General features: G+C 39.0%; 1 protein-coding gene across 5 annotated transcripts in view; it reads right to left on the bottom strand.

Annotated features, from left to right (window-relative positions):
- The window catches only part of git1 (G protein-coupled receptor kinase interacting ArfGAP 1), a 100,966-nt gene extending 94,659 nt beyond the window's left edge, over window positions 1-6,307 (bottom strand). For 3 of the 5 annotated variants that reach the window (XM_039757183.1, XM_039757188.1, XM_039757187.1), the window contains exon 1: window positions 5,705-6,050. In XM_039757183.1, coding sequence (XP_039613117.1) covers window positions 5,705-5,756 — 52 coding nt within the window. In that variant the 5' untranslated portion in view covers window positions 5,757-6,050. The other 2 variants (XM_039757185.1, XM_039757186.1) reach the window with 2 other exon arrangements.
- Between the last annotated feature and the right edge of the window lie 12,170 nt (window positions 6,308-18,477).

Genomic DNA, 18,477 nt, shown 5'->3' with positions numbered 1-18,477 from the left:
GTGCCATAGCAGAACTCCTGGGTTATATTTCATATATGGACTTAAATATTGTGCGATACTGAATCATATATATTTAACATAATACCATAGAAAGACAAGCAATGTATGGAAATATTTATACTGCAATATATAAGAACTAGAAAAAAAAAATAGAAAAATATGGATAACATACATTTAACAATTAAAACTACACACAGGGTTGGTGGTCTTAACTAAGGAATTGCTTGGCCGCCATTTCAGAATGTGAACATAGAAAAATCTTGCCAGCTTCTTTCATGCTGTATTCCTCTGAAGTGACGTGAAGGTTTCAAATCAAATCTGATTTTTTGTTGTAACATACAATAATAGAGCAAAAAGCAGTGAAATACTTAGATACAGCAGAACAAGAAAAATAAAGATTATCTCTGTATTATATAACAAATCCTATGACGAGACGAGACTTTTTGGAAGATTTTTTCAAGTCCAGTGAGTTGAGACTTTTGCCATGAGATGTTTTCAAGTCATGCCCTCCTTTCAACCATTTCAGGTTAATAGTCCACGCACACGGTACTCTCACCTCTCATTCGTGTGAATGCTTTTGACAGACATACTGTAGTTCTTGCTCTCTCAGCTCTTATAAATTTTAACGTTTTCCTCACTTTAACTTCCCAATTAAAGAAGACTTATGTCCAAATCTTATTGAAGAATTTCATCACAAAGGGTTATCAACGATAAAAATGACTACACAGGCAATCTTAGCACTGATAAATGATGAAGTCAAACAAACTAAACACCAAAAATGACGATCGGGTGCACGGCAAATCAGTTAAATGCGTATCAATAGACTATGCTGAAATAGTTGGTGGTGATCGTGCAGAAGATAAAAACAATATCCTGTAGAATATCTACAACCATTAACACAGTTCAGTCTTCCTCTGCATGAATTACTGTAGAAACAAGGACATATCCAAGAAAGGTAATGTAGAACAACTTCAGGAGATAAACATTAGACAACAAAGGAGATCTTGATATACCATTTGTATTAAAACATTAACAGTTTCCCGTTAGAATAGTTTTTGCAAAGACAATTAACAAATCTCAGAGCCAAACATTCAAAGAAGTCGATTTATTTTAGAGAGAAAAACAAAATTCAATCACAAGCAGTTATGCATTGCGTTGTCACAATGAAAGTCCAAACAAACACAGAATGAAAATTCAATGTGATATTTCACTGAAGTTTTATGGTAAGTTTTATGGTTTTATGGAAGTTTAAAAAGTTTTTGCATGTTAATTTCAAAGCCAAACAAAAAGAAATCGTAATATGCAACAAATAACTAATAGAACATGAAACATAATTTACTTTCAGATTATTACATTTTATTATTTTTTAATATGGTTAAAATAGTTAGTAAATTGTACATCTGCATTTTCATACACGAGCGGCAGAACCACAAAGAGGCTAAGACGTAGCGCAGGCACAGGGGCTGGCAAGCAAAGCCTCCTAGTTTAGATAAAAAAAGAACACCCCAAAACACATTTGAACTTCTGGTTTTGCAGGTGTCCTCCAGATCTAATACCAGATCTCTCACAATATGTATTATATATATTATATATAATATATATATTATTATATATGTATGTATACTCTTCAATTCCACCTGGGGGAGTAAATGCTAACATTAATTTTATTTTAATTTTTTTTCATTTTTTATTACTATTTAATTTAATATTGTTTCTTTGTATCAGTATACTGCTGCTGGATTATGTGAATTTCCCCTTGGGATTAATAAAGTATCTATCTATCTATCTATCTATTACATGAAGCCTGTGCTCCAAGGTGAAGTTTGTGCTGTGATGAGATATTCTTTACTAATATTGTCCAGCCTCTTACTAGGCATTTCATTTGCACTGGTGACTGTTGGATTAATTTGTTTTTTAGGAAAAGTTTGGCACATAATGAATGAAACATATCAACTCATTTGTTACCATATTATCTAGATCATTCGGAAGCTAGATATATATGCTTCAGATACGACTCTACTAACTTTCCTTGTCATTACTTTATATACTTTTTTCCATATTTCAGCACCTTTTCACATTCACAGTAATGACACTGACACTCATTTCAATTTAATGTAGCTTAAGATCTTCAATTTTTTATTAAGTTAATATGAAAATGTACTTTCCGACACCCCCCACCCCGTGTGTTCTGTCCCTTTAAATCATCAGGGTAAGATGTTAATTGCCTGCGTGCTGTCGTTAGCAAGCAATCAGATGCCAGCTGAGCAAACCAAGGAGAAACACAAGGCTAAAACAAGACTAGTGGTGGATTAGTTAAACTTGGGGCTGATCTTATTCCACTGTTCACTGAGACAGCACTTAGACCTGAGGATTGCCTCCTCTTAGTACCATACTACATACTCTGGTCTTATCATCATACTATCTCGGTTACACTGCAACGGACCCACTTAGGTCTTTCTGGAACATTTTGAAGGACTGTGGATGAACATCTCAGCCACAGAGGCAAAGTGAGCACAGAAGTGAGAGTTAAGGCTTAGTATGTCAAAGCTGCATCTTGAGGACTAACAGAAGTCTACCACACATCAGCTTATTGTTACATAGTTAAGTACTTCATGGGCTGTCGTTTTATAGAAGGTTGATTAAATCATAGAACAAAGTTTTTTTTCTAAAAAACTAGCATGGTGTGTCAAATCTAATAATTTGGAATACAATCTAACAATAAGCATATAAATGTTCAGGTAAATAACTTTCAAAACACATTTTACAAAGACTAAGTATTTTTACACGCAAATGAGAATCACTGGAAAACTGTCAAGAAGGCTGGCATGGTTTAACAAGACTGCAAAAGAAACACAAGGCACAGAGATTAATTTAAAAAAATCATAGCTTTACCATTCTTAAAGCATAAAGTGAGTTAACTATACACCCCATGAACAACGTATGGTCCAATGTCAAATATCCCTATGTGCTGTAATATTCTTAAATTTAAGAACAACAAGTAATATTGAAAAGATAATAATTTTAATATACATTGTCCAACTGCATCTTATGGCCTGTTGCATCTTTCCAAAAATAATGTTAAATTTACAAACTTAACGATAACAGTATTTAATAATTCTTGCTTGAATTGTCATTCTTGGGGGGAAAAATATGTAAGTTTTAAAGTAAAGATTATTTGAGTCTTCTGTACTTGTACTGCTTTTTATTATTCAGTTTTTGTTCAATTATAATTAGGGATGAGTTTTCTGATACTTGTGATGACACTGTCACAAATACTAATATTTGAGAAAACATTCTTTTTTGTTTAGGGGTGGTTGTGTAAATACATTTATTAAAAAGCTGTAACAAAACCACTAGGGAGGCACACTTATAAAAAATAAATGTTTTATTTTTCATTTCTTCGCCTGTGGGCAACGCCTTCCCCATCCCCACAGACACAACACAAGCACAATCTACACAATACTTTACTTTCTCTTATTCTTTCCCCTCCGCTGCTCTCCGGCAAGCTTTGTCTTCCTCCTCCCGACTCTGGCTCCCGGAGTGGTGGCTGCTGGCTCCTTTATTAGCCCCACCCGGAAGTGTTCCAGGTGTTTGATGACCCATTTCCGGCTGCACTTCTGGGTGTGACAGAACCACCACCCACATGGGCTCAGGAACCACTGCAGCGCCCTTGGATGGCACGCTCGGATCCCAACAGGGTCGCAGAGAACTCCATCTCCCATGGAGCCCGGAGGAAGTCCGAGACGCACTACCACCCAGCATCCCAGGGGAGGAACGGTTCAGTCCATGCCTGTTCCCCAAGACCACATACAGAAGAGGCGTCTCAGCTGGGCATGGGCCCTGGCCGTCTGCCACAAAGTGTAGCTTTTCATCTTTTTTCTAAACAAACATAACTTTCAGATGGTGTACTTAAACATTATTACTGTAGTATATTTAGCCGATGCTCTTATCTAAGGTGACTTGCAAGTACAGAATACAGCACTGTATAACTGTAGACAGATTTTTCTTTAAAACATTTGGAACAAAGACGGGTTAAGTAAATTGCAAAGCATGACATAAAAAGTCACTGAACTGAATGGACAATCTTGAGTTTTATGGTTCAGTGTCTTGTCCACTTCTCCACAGTGCCAAACAAATAAACATCAAAATAAGGGTTGGCTACCAGGCTAATGCTGGCAACAAGTACTGTTCAGGGTACACAATGCTAGCAGGAAGTGGAGCAGACCCTTCTGAAACGAGTGCGAGGCAAAATATATAGAGGACTGGGATTAACAGATTCTTCATAAATAGCAAAACAGCATGCAAAACTTACGTGTGTCACATTTAATGTCAAAATACCACAAGGATTTTTCTAAATCACTATAGTATTTAGCAATAATGTTTTACGTGGTAGTAATTTCTGCGCAAAGTTTGACATAATAAAGCACGAAAATAGGCAGCCAGGAAGTTGTCATTTTTTAAAGTTATGATTATAGTAGTAGTTGAAGATTTTTCTGCACAATGTGAGTGTAAACATTTATAGTACATATGTGCCAATACCATGTAACTAAGCATTTTATTTTGCTTTACTATAAATATTTGAGAACAGAAATTCTAATCAGACTGACTGGCCGGTCACCAACAGCAATGCACTTTGTAGACTTAGAAGTCAAAAGCCTGAGGCACTGAAAAACGGTACCAATAGTAGGAAGTTTACTTGAGATGTTAAAATAAATCACTGTTATACTCTTACCCATTAAGTGGCACTATGAGAGATACCGCAGCATTTTCTAATGAATTTATCTGATAACCTTTGATAAGTTTAATCGATTTACCCTTGCTATTCAGTTAAAAAAGTATTTGTGTCAGGTTTTCCATAAATTAGTAAGCACCGTTATCTGAATGTTCAAGGGTAAGTTCATCTTCTGTAATGTTCACAAATCAATACTCAGAAAAATTCACAATCGTTCGTGACGACTAACCACCGCGACCTTTCATATTGGTCTTATAACAAGGGTATTCGTTCCTGTTCTTACTTGATTTTAATACATTATATGTCTAGAACGTTTCTATCACTAGATATCTAGTTAGAAAAAAACATAAATGTATATTATTATTAAAATGATTCCTGTAAACCTTGCGATGTTAACGGACAGGAGTCTGGCTGAAGAGGCATGGTTTCTCTCAATCAAAGCAACATCATATATTTGCTCACACCTTATTATGAAAGCCATACAGAGTAAATAAAGAATTTCCATTTAGCCGGAATAATAATCCGTTTGCTGAATAGACATAAAAATATGAATGTTGCTAAAGTCTTCAGCGCCCTGTATGGTAGCCTTGCCGGGCCATAGGGATCGCCGAGAGTCCCAACATGTCAGCAACACGCCTCCTGTGTGTTCTCTCGGCTCACGGCACCACGCCTTGCTGTATTTATGTATTTTTTTTTAACAAATCCATTTCAGTCTTTGGACTCAGGTTTACACTTTTACAAAACAAACTCAACATAAAGTATATATGCCAGCTATCACCCAACAGAAGATCTACGTCTGTGGCAAGAAGGAAGGGCCGCACTGGTTACTGCCTCATCCTGGAGTTTTCCTGCTTTCCCTCTCAGGCCCCCAGCGCCTCGTTCCAGCACATTTCCCACAAACTTGCATCGCGCATCCTCTGGCATTGAGGAGGAAGATCGGCAGCACAAGAAAAGCCACTCTGGTAGTCTTACCTGGAGCACTGCAGTCCGCGCACACCTCGCTTCTCTGCACCTTACGAGACATCCTGCTTCTTGCCTGCGATCCGCTGTCGCCGCAGCTCCCGTCTCTGGCTCGCAGCCTCAGAACCGTCCCACTCGGCCCTCGACCGCCAGTGCCTTGTCTAGTTCCTGTGACCGCTGTGTATCCAAATGGACTGAAAGTGATGGTAGTCGCCGTCGTCTTCTTCTTCTTCCGTTTTCGCTCGTTGTCTCCCTATCCGCTTGGAGGAGCTAAGAATAGAGAGAACCGGAATAAATCACTGGAAACGAAAGGCAAAAAAATCGCTCCCCAACTGACGGCGTCTCCCTCCCCAACAGCCGCCACCTCCTTCTCTCTGCAGCGCAGCGGCTCCACCTGGGGGTGTGAAAGAGGCCGCAATTAGGCGGTGAGATCACTGGCACCCCTTCCAATAACCTCTGCGCAGCTTTCAGGCGCAGTCATGCCTGTACATACCGGGAACATGCAGAGTCACGGCTGCGGATTTACATCAGCAAGCATACGCGATACATCCATCCCTATGTGTTTCATATCCGGACATGCCGCTGCTGTGCATATCAGTCGCCACGAAGGCTTTGAGCAACCGCTGCTTCGCTTTACTCTGTGTTTATTCTACATACTTAGGCAGTAGAGAGTCGGTGCGCAATATACCATAAATTGGCTGACGTATACATACATACGCTCGGTATGTGCTAAAGCGATTTTCAAATGGGTGCTCAGCACAATTTATCGGGTGCTTTCTAAATCCTTTCTTATACATTCTCTACACTTTTGCTTGCTTTAAATTGGAACACGCATTGGCATTCGAATCAGAATATAAATCCACATGCTGTGTGTGTAGGCTTTTCAGGTATAGGGAGCATTTATGAAAATCTAAAGAAAACTCCTAATAATCTTGGTGATGGTTTTGTGAGCACTCCTAATCACAAATATGGTAAAAGAGGTAATGAGTACACATGCATACATCCATCAGCTCTAAATATCTTTTTATATAGGGTGGTCCAGATCTAATTATTCAATTTTCATTACGCTATAACGTATTAAGTTTATTGCATAGAAAATCGCCCGAAAAATCCCGGACCATCGAGAAGTGTGCGAACTGACGACAAGAAGAATATTCTTTGCGCCGAACTGGAATCGTCCCCGCATAAATCAAAGTCATCCCGGCGATCTGGATCTGCATAATTAGATCTGGACCACCCTGTATAGTAGAAAAATAATAGATGGACACCACATTATTTTTATCAGTTCATTAATTGGCAAGGGCTCCCACAGGAGCAATCACCCAACACAGGACATTAGTCAGAAAAAAGGCAGGTTAACACAGAGATGGCTCTAGCATAAGGCCAAGAAGGCACCAGCTTAGGGGCGCCATGACTTGGTGGCTGCCAAGAACCCCCCACCCCAGTTCCTAGATGCCTTATAATACTAATATAATACGCAGTCTTACATTCGGTCAGAGCCCTCCCATTCCCCCATTCTTATCTAATACTGAAATCAATGCACACCTTTAAGGGGCCCCACCATTCTTAGATACCATATAATACTAATATCAATACACTCCATGATTAGATGCAATGTAATTTTGGAAGAATTAAGTGGATAGGACTGATGAGCTTTGTTGGGCTGAATGGCCTGTTCTTTTCTAGAATTTTCTAATGTTCTAACACATCATTTAAAAGTAATAACACGTTGCAAAAAGGAGCCGCTGACAACACACAGTACTGCCGTAATACTTTTGTAAAATTATTTTAAAGAGGCAAATTTCTTGGAGGGGGTGCCATATACCCTCAAGTCAGCCCTGGGTCAACATAAGGTACAAAAAACAACTCCATACCTTAAGAGTTTAAAAAATCAGCCCCACTCAAGTATACCCTTAAGTAGCATTCTCTGCAGCTACACATATCCATTTACTAAAAAAAGTTTATAATATCTACTGACAACCCATATCAACAACATGAGGAGGGAGGGGAGCAGATGTCCATCAAAGAGCATGTATGGTTATCCTTACATGCTGCACATATCAATGTTTAAAAAAATATTGTGCTCATTGTTCAGAAATGGTCACAATTTTGTATGTGTAGTGTTCACATCACATCAGGAAATATATACAGCATGTTCACATGCTTTGGTTATTCTACAAATTAAAGACTTGCAGATAGATTTTTCTTGCATATACCAGATTTAGCAAATGGTTCTAGTAATCTCATGGATGGAAACAGCGACAAGAAAATTCAACACTAAACGCCCTGAAAATAGTTTACCAGGCCCTGAAGCAAGTATTTCATGCTAGTGAACCTGTAAAGGTTATGAGGTTGAATATGTTTACTGTAGAGGAATGGGTCACAGTTCCTCCATAGAGGTATGAAAAACTGGTCAATATTTAGAGAAAGCATTTGGTTCTAGTTACTGCAGTTATAAAGTTAGTGCAACCAGTTACTGAATCTGAGGTGAGTGAATTCCTTTTTAAAAATGGACCTTGGACATTGGCTGACATACTGACATAGCCTGTCTCCAATCGGTCACAGTGGACCAAAGCCCACCCGGGCAGCATTGGGTGCAAGACAGGATCTATTCCCGTACCGGGTGCCAGCCTATTTCAAGGCCCATACACTCAATTTCGAATCTTAAATTAACCTAATATGTGAAACTAGTGAGGCTTTTGCTATATATTTTAAACACAAAATAAATGATATTAGAATGAATATAGTACATACCCTCCAAGTTAATTCTGTTGAAACCCAGCATGGCCTTTTAAGCAAGTTACATTTTTTCATTGAAATACATCTACCTGAACAGTGCAGAATAATTTCTCAGCTGAAGCCCTCCACCTGCATCCTTGACCTACCAACAGGCTTTTTGAAATTTCAATAAAAAAAATAACTTATAGTGTACTTGACACAGTGAATTCATCAGTAGATATAGGTCTCTTCCCTGGCTGTCTAACGACTGCAGTTGTTAAACCCCTGCTCACGAAAAATAATCTTGATTCCTCTGTCTTTGACAACTTTGAACCAATTTCTAACCTACCTTTCTTAAGTAAAATTCTAAAAAAAGGTAGTTTTTAAGCAATGAAATGACCACTTGAATAAACATTTTATTCTTGACAAGTTTCAGTCAGGTTTTAGAACAAATCATAGTACAGAAACTATTCTGCTAGTTAAAGTAGTAAATGATTTGCGGGTTAATGCAGACAGAGGCCGTATATCTATTCTTATTCTCTTAAACTTATTAGACTTGGACGCATTTGACGCTGTAGACCAGAGTATTCTTATAAATCGGGTCTTTGTAGTAGCGTCTTAAATTGGTGTCAGTATTACTTAACAGGCAGAAAATTCTTTGTTAGTTGTGGTGATTGTTCTTCGGAGTCTCATGATATGGTACATGGTGTACCACTAGGATCTATTTGGGTCTGCTGCTTTTTCCAATTTACTTGCTTCCATTAGGTCAGATTATCTCAAAGCACAAGGTGAGCTACCATAGCTATGCAGATGACACACAGGTTTATTTATCGATAATGTCTGACGCTCTTGGCTCTCTGATCCAATGTCTTAGCAGTATTTCCAATTGGATGAGTAGAAACCTTCTCAAACTAAATAAGGAAAAAATAGAAACCTTACTGACTGGCAAATATGGAAATAGTGAGGGCATTAAAAATAAACTTGATCTCTTAAAAGTCAAGGTGGATGTAAAGAATTTAGAGGTAACCACTGACTGCCCTGGGTATGACATTAACCTGCATCCGGCCCTGCAAGCAGTCCTCCAACTTGCTGAGAAATTTTGGGGGTTGGTGGCAGGATTGGCATTCCAGCCAGTGTAAAAACTTCATGCAGCTACGTAACAACAGACACGACTCCTTTCTGCTCTCCACGGGAGTAGTTCTGCTGTAGCCCCCAATAGGAGGGCTGCTCACATTATGAAGAAAATAGGGGAAAAACCCTCAGGAGCCTCATCCCTAGAAGAGTCAAAACTGTTGGAGAGCCAATGGGGTCAGGCCTGTTGGGGATCAGAGCTGGTGTGGTGCTGAGGTGTCGCCCACTGCACAGCAGAACTCAGATCCCAATTTGAGGCAGCCCATCCAGGTAGGTACATGGAATGTCTTGTCCCTCTGGCATGATGATCATCTTCCTCTGCTGTCAGAGGAGCTTTGTAAACTCCACATTTCAGTGGCGACACTCTCTGTGGTGTGCAGACCTGAGACCTGCCAGATCTCTGTAGGTGCATACACCTTTTATTGGTCTGGTCAGTCTGATGACTGTCATACTCAGGGAGCAGCTATTACTGTAGTGTGTCAGCTTCTTCTGATGGTGTCCAATGTCACTCCTTTCAACAAATGTATGATAAGACTCAGATTGTCACACTCTGGGTGCCTTGTCTGTTGTCTCAGTGTATGCTCCGACCATGGTGATTGATGTCTTAGTGAGGAAGACATTTTATTTGCAACTGTGCTCAGTATTTAATGGATGCCCACAAGGTGACACTCCTCTAGTCACGGTTGACTTCAATACGACCACTGGCGCTGACAGGGCTGGTTATGAGGATTGGGTCGGTCCCTATTGGTCTGGCGACCGTGGTGAAAGTGGCTCCATGTTCCTTGACTTTGCAAAAGGTCAGGGGCTGCAGATTGCTTGATCCTGGTTCTAGAGCCCTGAACGACTTGGACTTGATATTCCAGTACTGGTGGTGCAGTGAACAAGATCGATCACATCATTGTGGTAGACGCTGGAGGTTCCTACATAACTGCAGGGTCTACAGAAGTGCCCAGTTTGTGAATTTGAAACAGAGACTTGTGGTTGCTTTTCTGAAGATCCAGCTTAGGTCCAGTAGGCTACACCCTACTAAGAGAATGAGGCTGAACCTGGCCAGACTCCAAGACCAGGCAGTTTCTAATGAGTCTGCAAACAGTTTGTGTGAGGAGTTTGCAGACTTGGGTGTGACTGCTGATCCTAATATGATGTGGGAGACCTTCCATGGCAAGACCCTGAAGGTTGCTGAGGGTTGTGTTAGTGTTACTGGTGTTCCCAGAAGGAGGTGTTTCATCTCGCAGGGTACCCTGGATATCATCAAGAGGAGTCACAGTGCACAGCTTGATGGCAACTCCGGTCTGTACCAGGAACTGAGAAAGACAGCTGTGAGGGCTCTGGGGACAGACAAGGAGGTGTTTATTAGAGGAATCTGTGCGCAAGTGGTACAACATCTATGATATAGTGACCCATGTCCTGCTTACAGAGGAATCGAAGCATTACGCACATCTGAATTTGTTCCTCAAAGAGTCACAATCAGGGTGGCTGATGGAACATTCCTTATGGATGTCGCTGCAATTGTGACCCACTGGGCTATCTACTTTGAATAGCTGTTTAAAACTGATCCTCCAGCTAGGACGTTGGATATCTCTGGGTCCACGGTTCTTGAGGCTGATCCTCCAATTAGCTTTGATCCACCCAATGTCACTGAGATTGCACAGGTGGTAAACCAGCTGAGTGTAGGGATGACTGCAGGGATCCATGGTATCCGGGGTCAATTTCTCCAGGTTGGTGGTAAGGCTGTCCTCCTTGCATTGCAAGCAATCTTTGCTTCCATTTAGAAGACAGGCGTCGTCCCAACTGACTGGAAAACGGGACTTGTCGTCCCTATCTGGAAAGGGAAGGGTGATCGCCTGGATTGCGGCAACTACAGGGGAATAACACTGCTCTCAGTGCTGGATAAGGTCCTTGCTTGGGTCATCCTCAACATGGAACCATGATCACTTGCTCACCTACCAGCGACTGGAGCAGCCTGGTTTTACACCTAAGAAGTCTACCATTGACTGTATTCTGGCACTGAAGGTTCTCATGGAGCGCAAATGCAAATATCAGCAGAGATTCTTTGCAGCCTTTGTTGATTTTCATAAAGCGTTCGACTCAGTTGATTGAGCTGAATTGTGGGACTTCTTGCGACTTTGCGGTATCCCCTCAAAGTTACTGGATATATAAGTAAATGTTGTTGTTGTCAATATGTACATTTTTGGGGAGTGTAGGAAGAGAAGTGGAGTACATGAGCACAAGCGTCAGTAATACAATGAAAACATGCAAATTCAACCCAGATGAGCTGACATGGGATTCATACTACAGTAAAGAAGTGTGATTTATGCAGCAGTAGTTTTAACCAGTGGCTCTCTTCTGTTCTCTGATGACCCTTTATTAGCTGTAATTTTAATGTAAACTAGCCAACATTTTCTCCTGAAAGGCACACATTATATCAGTAAATACATATTCAACATTTATATGCAGTGTACATAACAGACAAAATATGCACAGGACTCATCCAAATGTTACTTGACACCAGGGTGTTTAATACTTAATCAAAATTCTTTTTAATCGGTAACCTGGGCGTATCTGATTTTTCACAAGTTTGTCAAAATCAGGGGTAAGTGAAGAGAATACAGAGATGAATATGTTTTAGTTTGCATGCAGCTAAATTGTTTAGAATTTCACTGCACTTACTGATTGCAAGAGGCAAGATGGGCTGTTCTGCAATCGTGTGCACTTTCTTATATTTGGCAATTCAATGTGCAACAAGACGATACCCTGAGTGCCCGCTTGACTTATTTAAAAACATGCTAGAATGTTTTTTGTGAAGCCCCAAAATTGAATTTGTTTCTTCATTTAAAACAAATCAATTATTTTCTGTTAAGTAACATACTGTATATTGTTTCAATCTGTCTTCATAGCCAAAGGCCTCATGCTTTTATTTAGTAGTACCACAATGCAGACAACACACAATGGCTGTTGCTTGCAATGACTTCACGGTTAAAGTAAATCAGAAAATCTGGGTTGTATGTTCCTTTAACATTCCTGTTTGCTTCAGTCTTTTAGAATGAATCTTGTGAGGTTGATACAGAATTGGAAGAGTTCAGAGTAGGTGATGGCATTTGATGAACTTATCCATGTTCTCTGGCTTTCTTAATGGAACGTGCCAGGTTGTCATCTGCTCATACTGGACTCACGTGAGCCATTTCAGTTTCCCAGTTCGTACCTGCAAAATGTCATTTTGACTGGGTGCAGACATGAAACCTGCAATTTGGGTCCCCCTTAAGCATTAAAACAACAGCAGATTTTATCTATCTATCTATCTATCTATCTATCTATCTATCTATCTATCTATCTATCTATCTATCTATCTATCTATCTATCTATCTATCTATCTATCTATCTATCTATCTATCTATCTATATTTATTAACCCTGGTTTTAATTACACCATGATTAATCACCATGCTGCCCATTTATGTAACTGTTGAAATAAGTAAACAAAATAACATACTTATCTGTTCATTTGTGTTGTCTTTTTCTATTATAACAGGATTAGATAAAACTTAAAAAGTACTCAGTGTCAATAATATGCAAAACCTTTTAAAAAATCAGAAAGGCTAAGGGAATAAAAACTATATCTAAAATCACCATAGTTGTGAAAAATGTACACTCTAACTCAGAGTAGCCAAAATCTTAAATGAATAAATAAATAAATGTAAAAATAACAAAATCAGCCACCTCTCCAGGCCTCAATACGTAAGTCATGTCTATCAAAGGTGCTATGATTATGTACAGTTTTTAATTTATTTTATGCTTTTCCTTGTTTTTTCCATATGTTTTTCTGTGTTATTTAGTGGTGCTTTTTAGTAAAGAATCTGATTTTGTCAAAATTTCTTTTATTTTGGTTTTGACTAAGTTAGTATTTTTTCATATCTCATTTTTGCCATGCCAAAACGTCATTTTCGTTTTCAAAATAAAGATATTCAGTATAAAGGTGAGCATTGTGTCTTTTGTTATCCAGTTAATAGATCTCCAGCTACTTTTTTGGAACTTGATTCTTGCTTAGTATTTTGGGTCTGATGCTTTGCATTCTGATCTCTCTGTTTTGACTTTTGCCCTGATTTTCATCTGACATTTTCATCTCCCAGTCCCTTTGCTCTTGTGGTGTTCCAAATTTTCTATCTTCTGGCAAAACAAATGAGATAACTTGTCCACTTTTCCACCCTGAAGCACTAAACTCCCTTTCTATGTAGCCTGGTCTATCTTCCTGGTAGCAGTTGAGCCATTGCCCACTATTATAAATAGGCTGATATTTAGTTAACCCCAGAAAAGAACAGAATAGGCTAAACACTAATAGATAATGAAGGTACCAAAGAAGGTGTTAAGCAAAATAAAAATAGCCAAAGGTTCAGACAATGGCAATAAAAAAAAAAATAAATACAATTTCCAAACAAAACCAAAATGTCAAATGGGAACTGAAGTCAAAACTAAGAGTAAAAAATTTTAACCAGAAGTTAAATTCCTTTCACTAAGAATAATCTGCAATTCTTCAGTAAAGTGATGTTTTTTTTATCCAAAAACTCTGGATGAAGGCCAATACCTGCTGGCATTTTAAATATAGTTATCATGACGTAACACAGTGGGTCACATGACAAACAAATCAAAGTTCAAAACTATATGGCTGTGACCATGAAATACAAAATGGCGGAGGCAAAATGTAAACAAAATGAACATTATGAAAAATTAAAATAAATAGCATACAATAAAGGTAACAAATATGTCATATTTACAAAGTAAAATAATGACAAAAAGGTGTGAAAATAATATCTTACCATTCAAAATCCCAATGCCCAGCTCATCTTCCTACTTTAAGAACAGTAAGCCTCTAGCTGTGAGCTGAATTTACACCATGTCATTTTGGGTTCACTATCAGGCATGTCCCCAAATCACTTCAAGGGTCTGGGGAGGCTCCATATTTGCTGTAGAAACACCAGGCTGGCATTCCTTCCAGTAGGCTTTATTGGGTTGTGTGGCTCTACATAGCACCATTGCATGACCAAGCACCATTTCATTCTGGGAAGGATTCAGGGCGTATGAAAATGGTTCTTTGTGCTTTGAAAAACTTTAATGTTTGGTAGGCTACCTTTAATATGGCGATGCCAGATTTAGAAAACCTGGACTTACCCTGTGTTATTGTATGCAGCAAGAGTCATTACAAAATCATGAGCTGTTGGTATTCCACAAATCTGTTACCATCTATTCATGGTCATTGACTGTATGGAGCCTGTTACAGATCTAAATTAATACAAGGCTCTTTCAATGAACCTTAATGTGGATGGGTCCTTCAGTAACCAAAAATGATTCCCCAGTGGCATCGTTCTGAAGAACCACTTTGGGTTAGGGTTAGCATTTTCTTAAAATTTTCGCTTAAGCTGGTACCTAAGTCTTCAATGTGCCTCAAGAATGATATAAGATATGAAGAGGTAGGGAAAGTGACGGCGAAGGTGGTAGGGAATGAGAACGGCACGCATACACATGTGCCATACGGCTGCCCTGCTGCCCACTGCCGAGAGTTGATTCTAAAATAAAATAAAATAAAAATAAAAAGGGGAATAACCTTGGAGGTCAATCATCACCACGAAAGCGGATAATAGATGTCATGTAGTATATGTGTACCAAATTTCAGGTCAATAGGTCAAATGGACAGCCACAGTAGCATATTATATAAGAAGATAAAACATAACACTGAATTTGTATATCCTCTGAGTACCCTGTCCAAGGATGGATCCAGTACTGCCAATAAAGACAGCTCTGCATTGTATTAAGTGTGTTTGAGAATAATATGTTATAACTAGACATTAAGCCCGTTACAATAACGGGCGCTAGAACAGTAGTGCATAAACATTAGTAAGAACAGTCTATATTAAATGCCAAGGGTCCTTGACCTCATTCTGTTTCTTGTCATTTTTATTTTTTTGTCAAAAATATTTTTGCAAGAAGCCTAAAGTAAAATAATAATAAAAATAAAATAGAAACGTATATGACAATACAGTAAGTACTGTATAATTAATACTGCCTTACTGTAAAACTTTGTAACAATCTGTAAGACACAATATCTGAAGAAGATATTTAGGTAAAATTTTCTATTTTTTTCACTCATGAAATTTTTCTATAGACAACATTTCTTGTAAATATTCTGTCTGAGTTTGGCAACAGTTTGCTTTGTTCAGGACCATCTACAATGTTGACAACAACATCTGGAAAACTTCTAACTCTTGATAATGCCACATATAACTGACCCTGGCTGAATACTGGTTCTGGCAAGTAAATGCCAACTTTTTCTAAGGTTTGCACTTGAGCTTTATTAATTTTTATGGCAAAGGCTAATGTAACTGGAAATTGTCACCTTCTTAAGGTAAAGGGTAAATTAGTAGAGGATAGAGTCAAATCAATACAGGGAACATTCTGACGCTCATTTTCTTTTTCTTCAATCGATCTATTTGCTCGTATTTTTCTTTGTCTTTCAGCCTTTCTTTTGTAGATGTTTACTTGTTGAGCTGACCGTTCTTCCAGGAGACGTTGCTTATATATGATTTGAGTGTCTGTGTCTTTTGTCCTACTTGACGTGTCCTTTTTTTTTTGGGTGGCATGTTGTTAGTAGATACGTCCATAATATTTTCTCTTACAGTAATACTGGCTTGTATGTGGCTGTAATATGTATCACTGTATTGTGTGTCTTTAATTTTCTCTCGCAGTAATACTGGTTTGTATTTCCGTAAAATGTCTGTAATTTTCTCTGACAGTAATACTGGCTTTGATGTCCGTAATATGACTATAATTTTCTGTTACAACAGTGGGCAATCAGCAGAGTGTCCCCAGCAATGGTGTTGTGTGGCGTGTAGCTGATAATCGTGACTGTGTTTTCTCCCCAGCAAGTACTGTGCAGTTCCCCAACAAGTATTTTAATGTGTGCTGGCGTGCAGCTGATTATTGTATGTGTGGCGTCTGCCCAGCAACGCATTTTACGTGCGCGGCTGTGACTACCCAATCAGCACTCTCCCAAGCAATGGTTTTCTTTATTTCTTATCATGCGCGGCCGTGGCTAGGCCATTCACTGTGTTTCCCGCTTCCAGTGTGTGTGCTTTATTTGCTTATCGTACGTGGCAGCGGCTAGGCCATTCACTGTGTGTCTGGCTTTAAGTGTGTGTGCGTCCATGGTGCCATGCGCATGGGCGGGGTGCGGTGCCATGTGCGACCCGCGCATGTGCACTTCACTAGAAGACACACACACACGGACACCTGGATGCACACAGGGGTTTTATTAAAGAGGATACAAGTCTCTAATGTATTCTGTGTGAAAAATATACTGTGACTGGGCACCAGCTGAACTTTGTGATGAAGTTCCAAATGAAGCATGTCACAACACTGAATAAGTAATTGGTAAAGGTTGCTTGCTAAAGCATTGTGATGGCATAATAAGTTTTAGAGATTACCTGTAACAGAAATCACTAAAGGCTGTGCAATACATATAATAAATGTTTAGGGTCATAAAACTTCAACAAATAAATACAATTTCTTGCTTTTTGGTATTTTTGCTGAACATTGTCATGCAGGTGCGAGTAGGAGGACATTGTATGGACCAAGTGAAGGTAATTCCACGCCAGGCCAGGGGGTGGTGGGGTGCACTAAACCTTCTCCTGTTGTCTCTACAGACCAGCCGCAGGAAAACCTATCTGACTCAACATTGAAGACGTCACTTTCAGTTCCGGCACCCACAAAGATGTCACTTCCAGTTCCAGCCCCCAAGATGACGTCAGAAGAAGGTCACTTCCGGTTCCACTACATCAATTCCAGGTTAGCCACTTAAAACCGCCATCTTTCCAAATCTTAGTCAGTTCATGTGTGGACTCCAAACCAATCACTTGTCTGAAAACCTAACCCATTGCAGCCAGGGATATTATATGGGTGGCTGCCCCAAACCTTTTTAAGTGTGTCGGGTCTGATCATTTTACAACATACTCTTAAGTGGAGCATAAGGCTCAAGTGTACTTAAAATGGTATTCATATTAAACCTAAACCAAGGCTGCAACTGAATACTTAAAATCTGCTATAGAAGCAAAAGCCAACTGATTCCTTTTTTAAAATTATTTTTTGATATCCTATCCTATTATTCAGCCATCTTGTTCAAATTCCTTTGCAACATTTGTACCTTTCCAGCACACATTTTTTAAGAAGATGCATCCAGCTGCCCTTGCTTTACAGCCAATAATGTACCCACTCTGATATTACATACTAATGTATAAAGATACATACAATTATAAATTAATTTCATGCCTTCATTGAAGCACTAAAATATCAGAAGAGCACTGAGCGTTTTATCACGTTATTCTTTTTTTTAAACATTTTATTAGAACAAACAACAATCCATACAAGCAGGTCAAGTTTAACAAAAGTAGGTTGGAAACGAATCGACCCCCACTCATTTTATGACGTTATTATTACAGTATGTGATATTACTTCACATGAAGAACAGTCAAGTACTGCATATACACGAATAGCTGAGAGCTGCACACCAAGAGGTCTGACTAACAATGTGGAGAGAGTCTACTTTTGGCTCAGTGTGAACTAAAAGTCAACTGATACACTTAATTTTCCAATGATTCATAAGAGTCACAAACAGAGACAAATGCAAAACAAGTCAAGGATAATCAGTTCCTTATTATTTATGCTAATAAATTTGTATAAGTCTGATTTAAAATTTTAAATCAATCAATTTGTATTCTGCACAATGTTTTTATGTTAAACACCCTCCAAGGTACTTATCTAAAACAAAACCTGTGCCACACAAGTGAGCTGAAGAATGGGTCAGTTGAGTTACTCAGAAAGTGAGAAGTGGGGTTTCAATGTGTAATCTCAAACTTTCATTTAGACTTTTTTTCATCTGAAAAACCAGGTTGC

The sequence above is a fragment of the Polypterus senegalus genome, chromosome 6 (assembly GCF_016835505.1).
Source record: "Polypterus senegalus isolate Bchr_013 chromosome 6, ASM1683550v1, whole genome shotgun sequence".
Taxonomy (NCBI): Eukaryota; Metazoa; Chordata; class Cladistia; order Polypteriformes; family Polypteridae; genus Polypterus; species Polypterus senegalus.
Note: the sequence above shows the minus strand (reverse complement) of the source record. Positions and strands in the feature narration are given on the sequence as shown.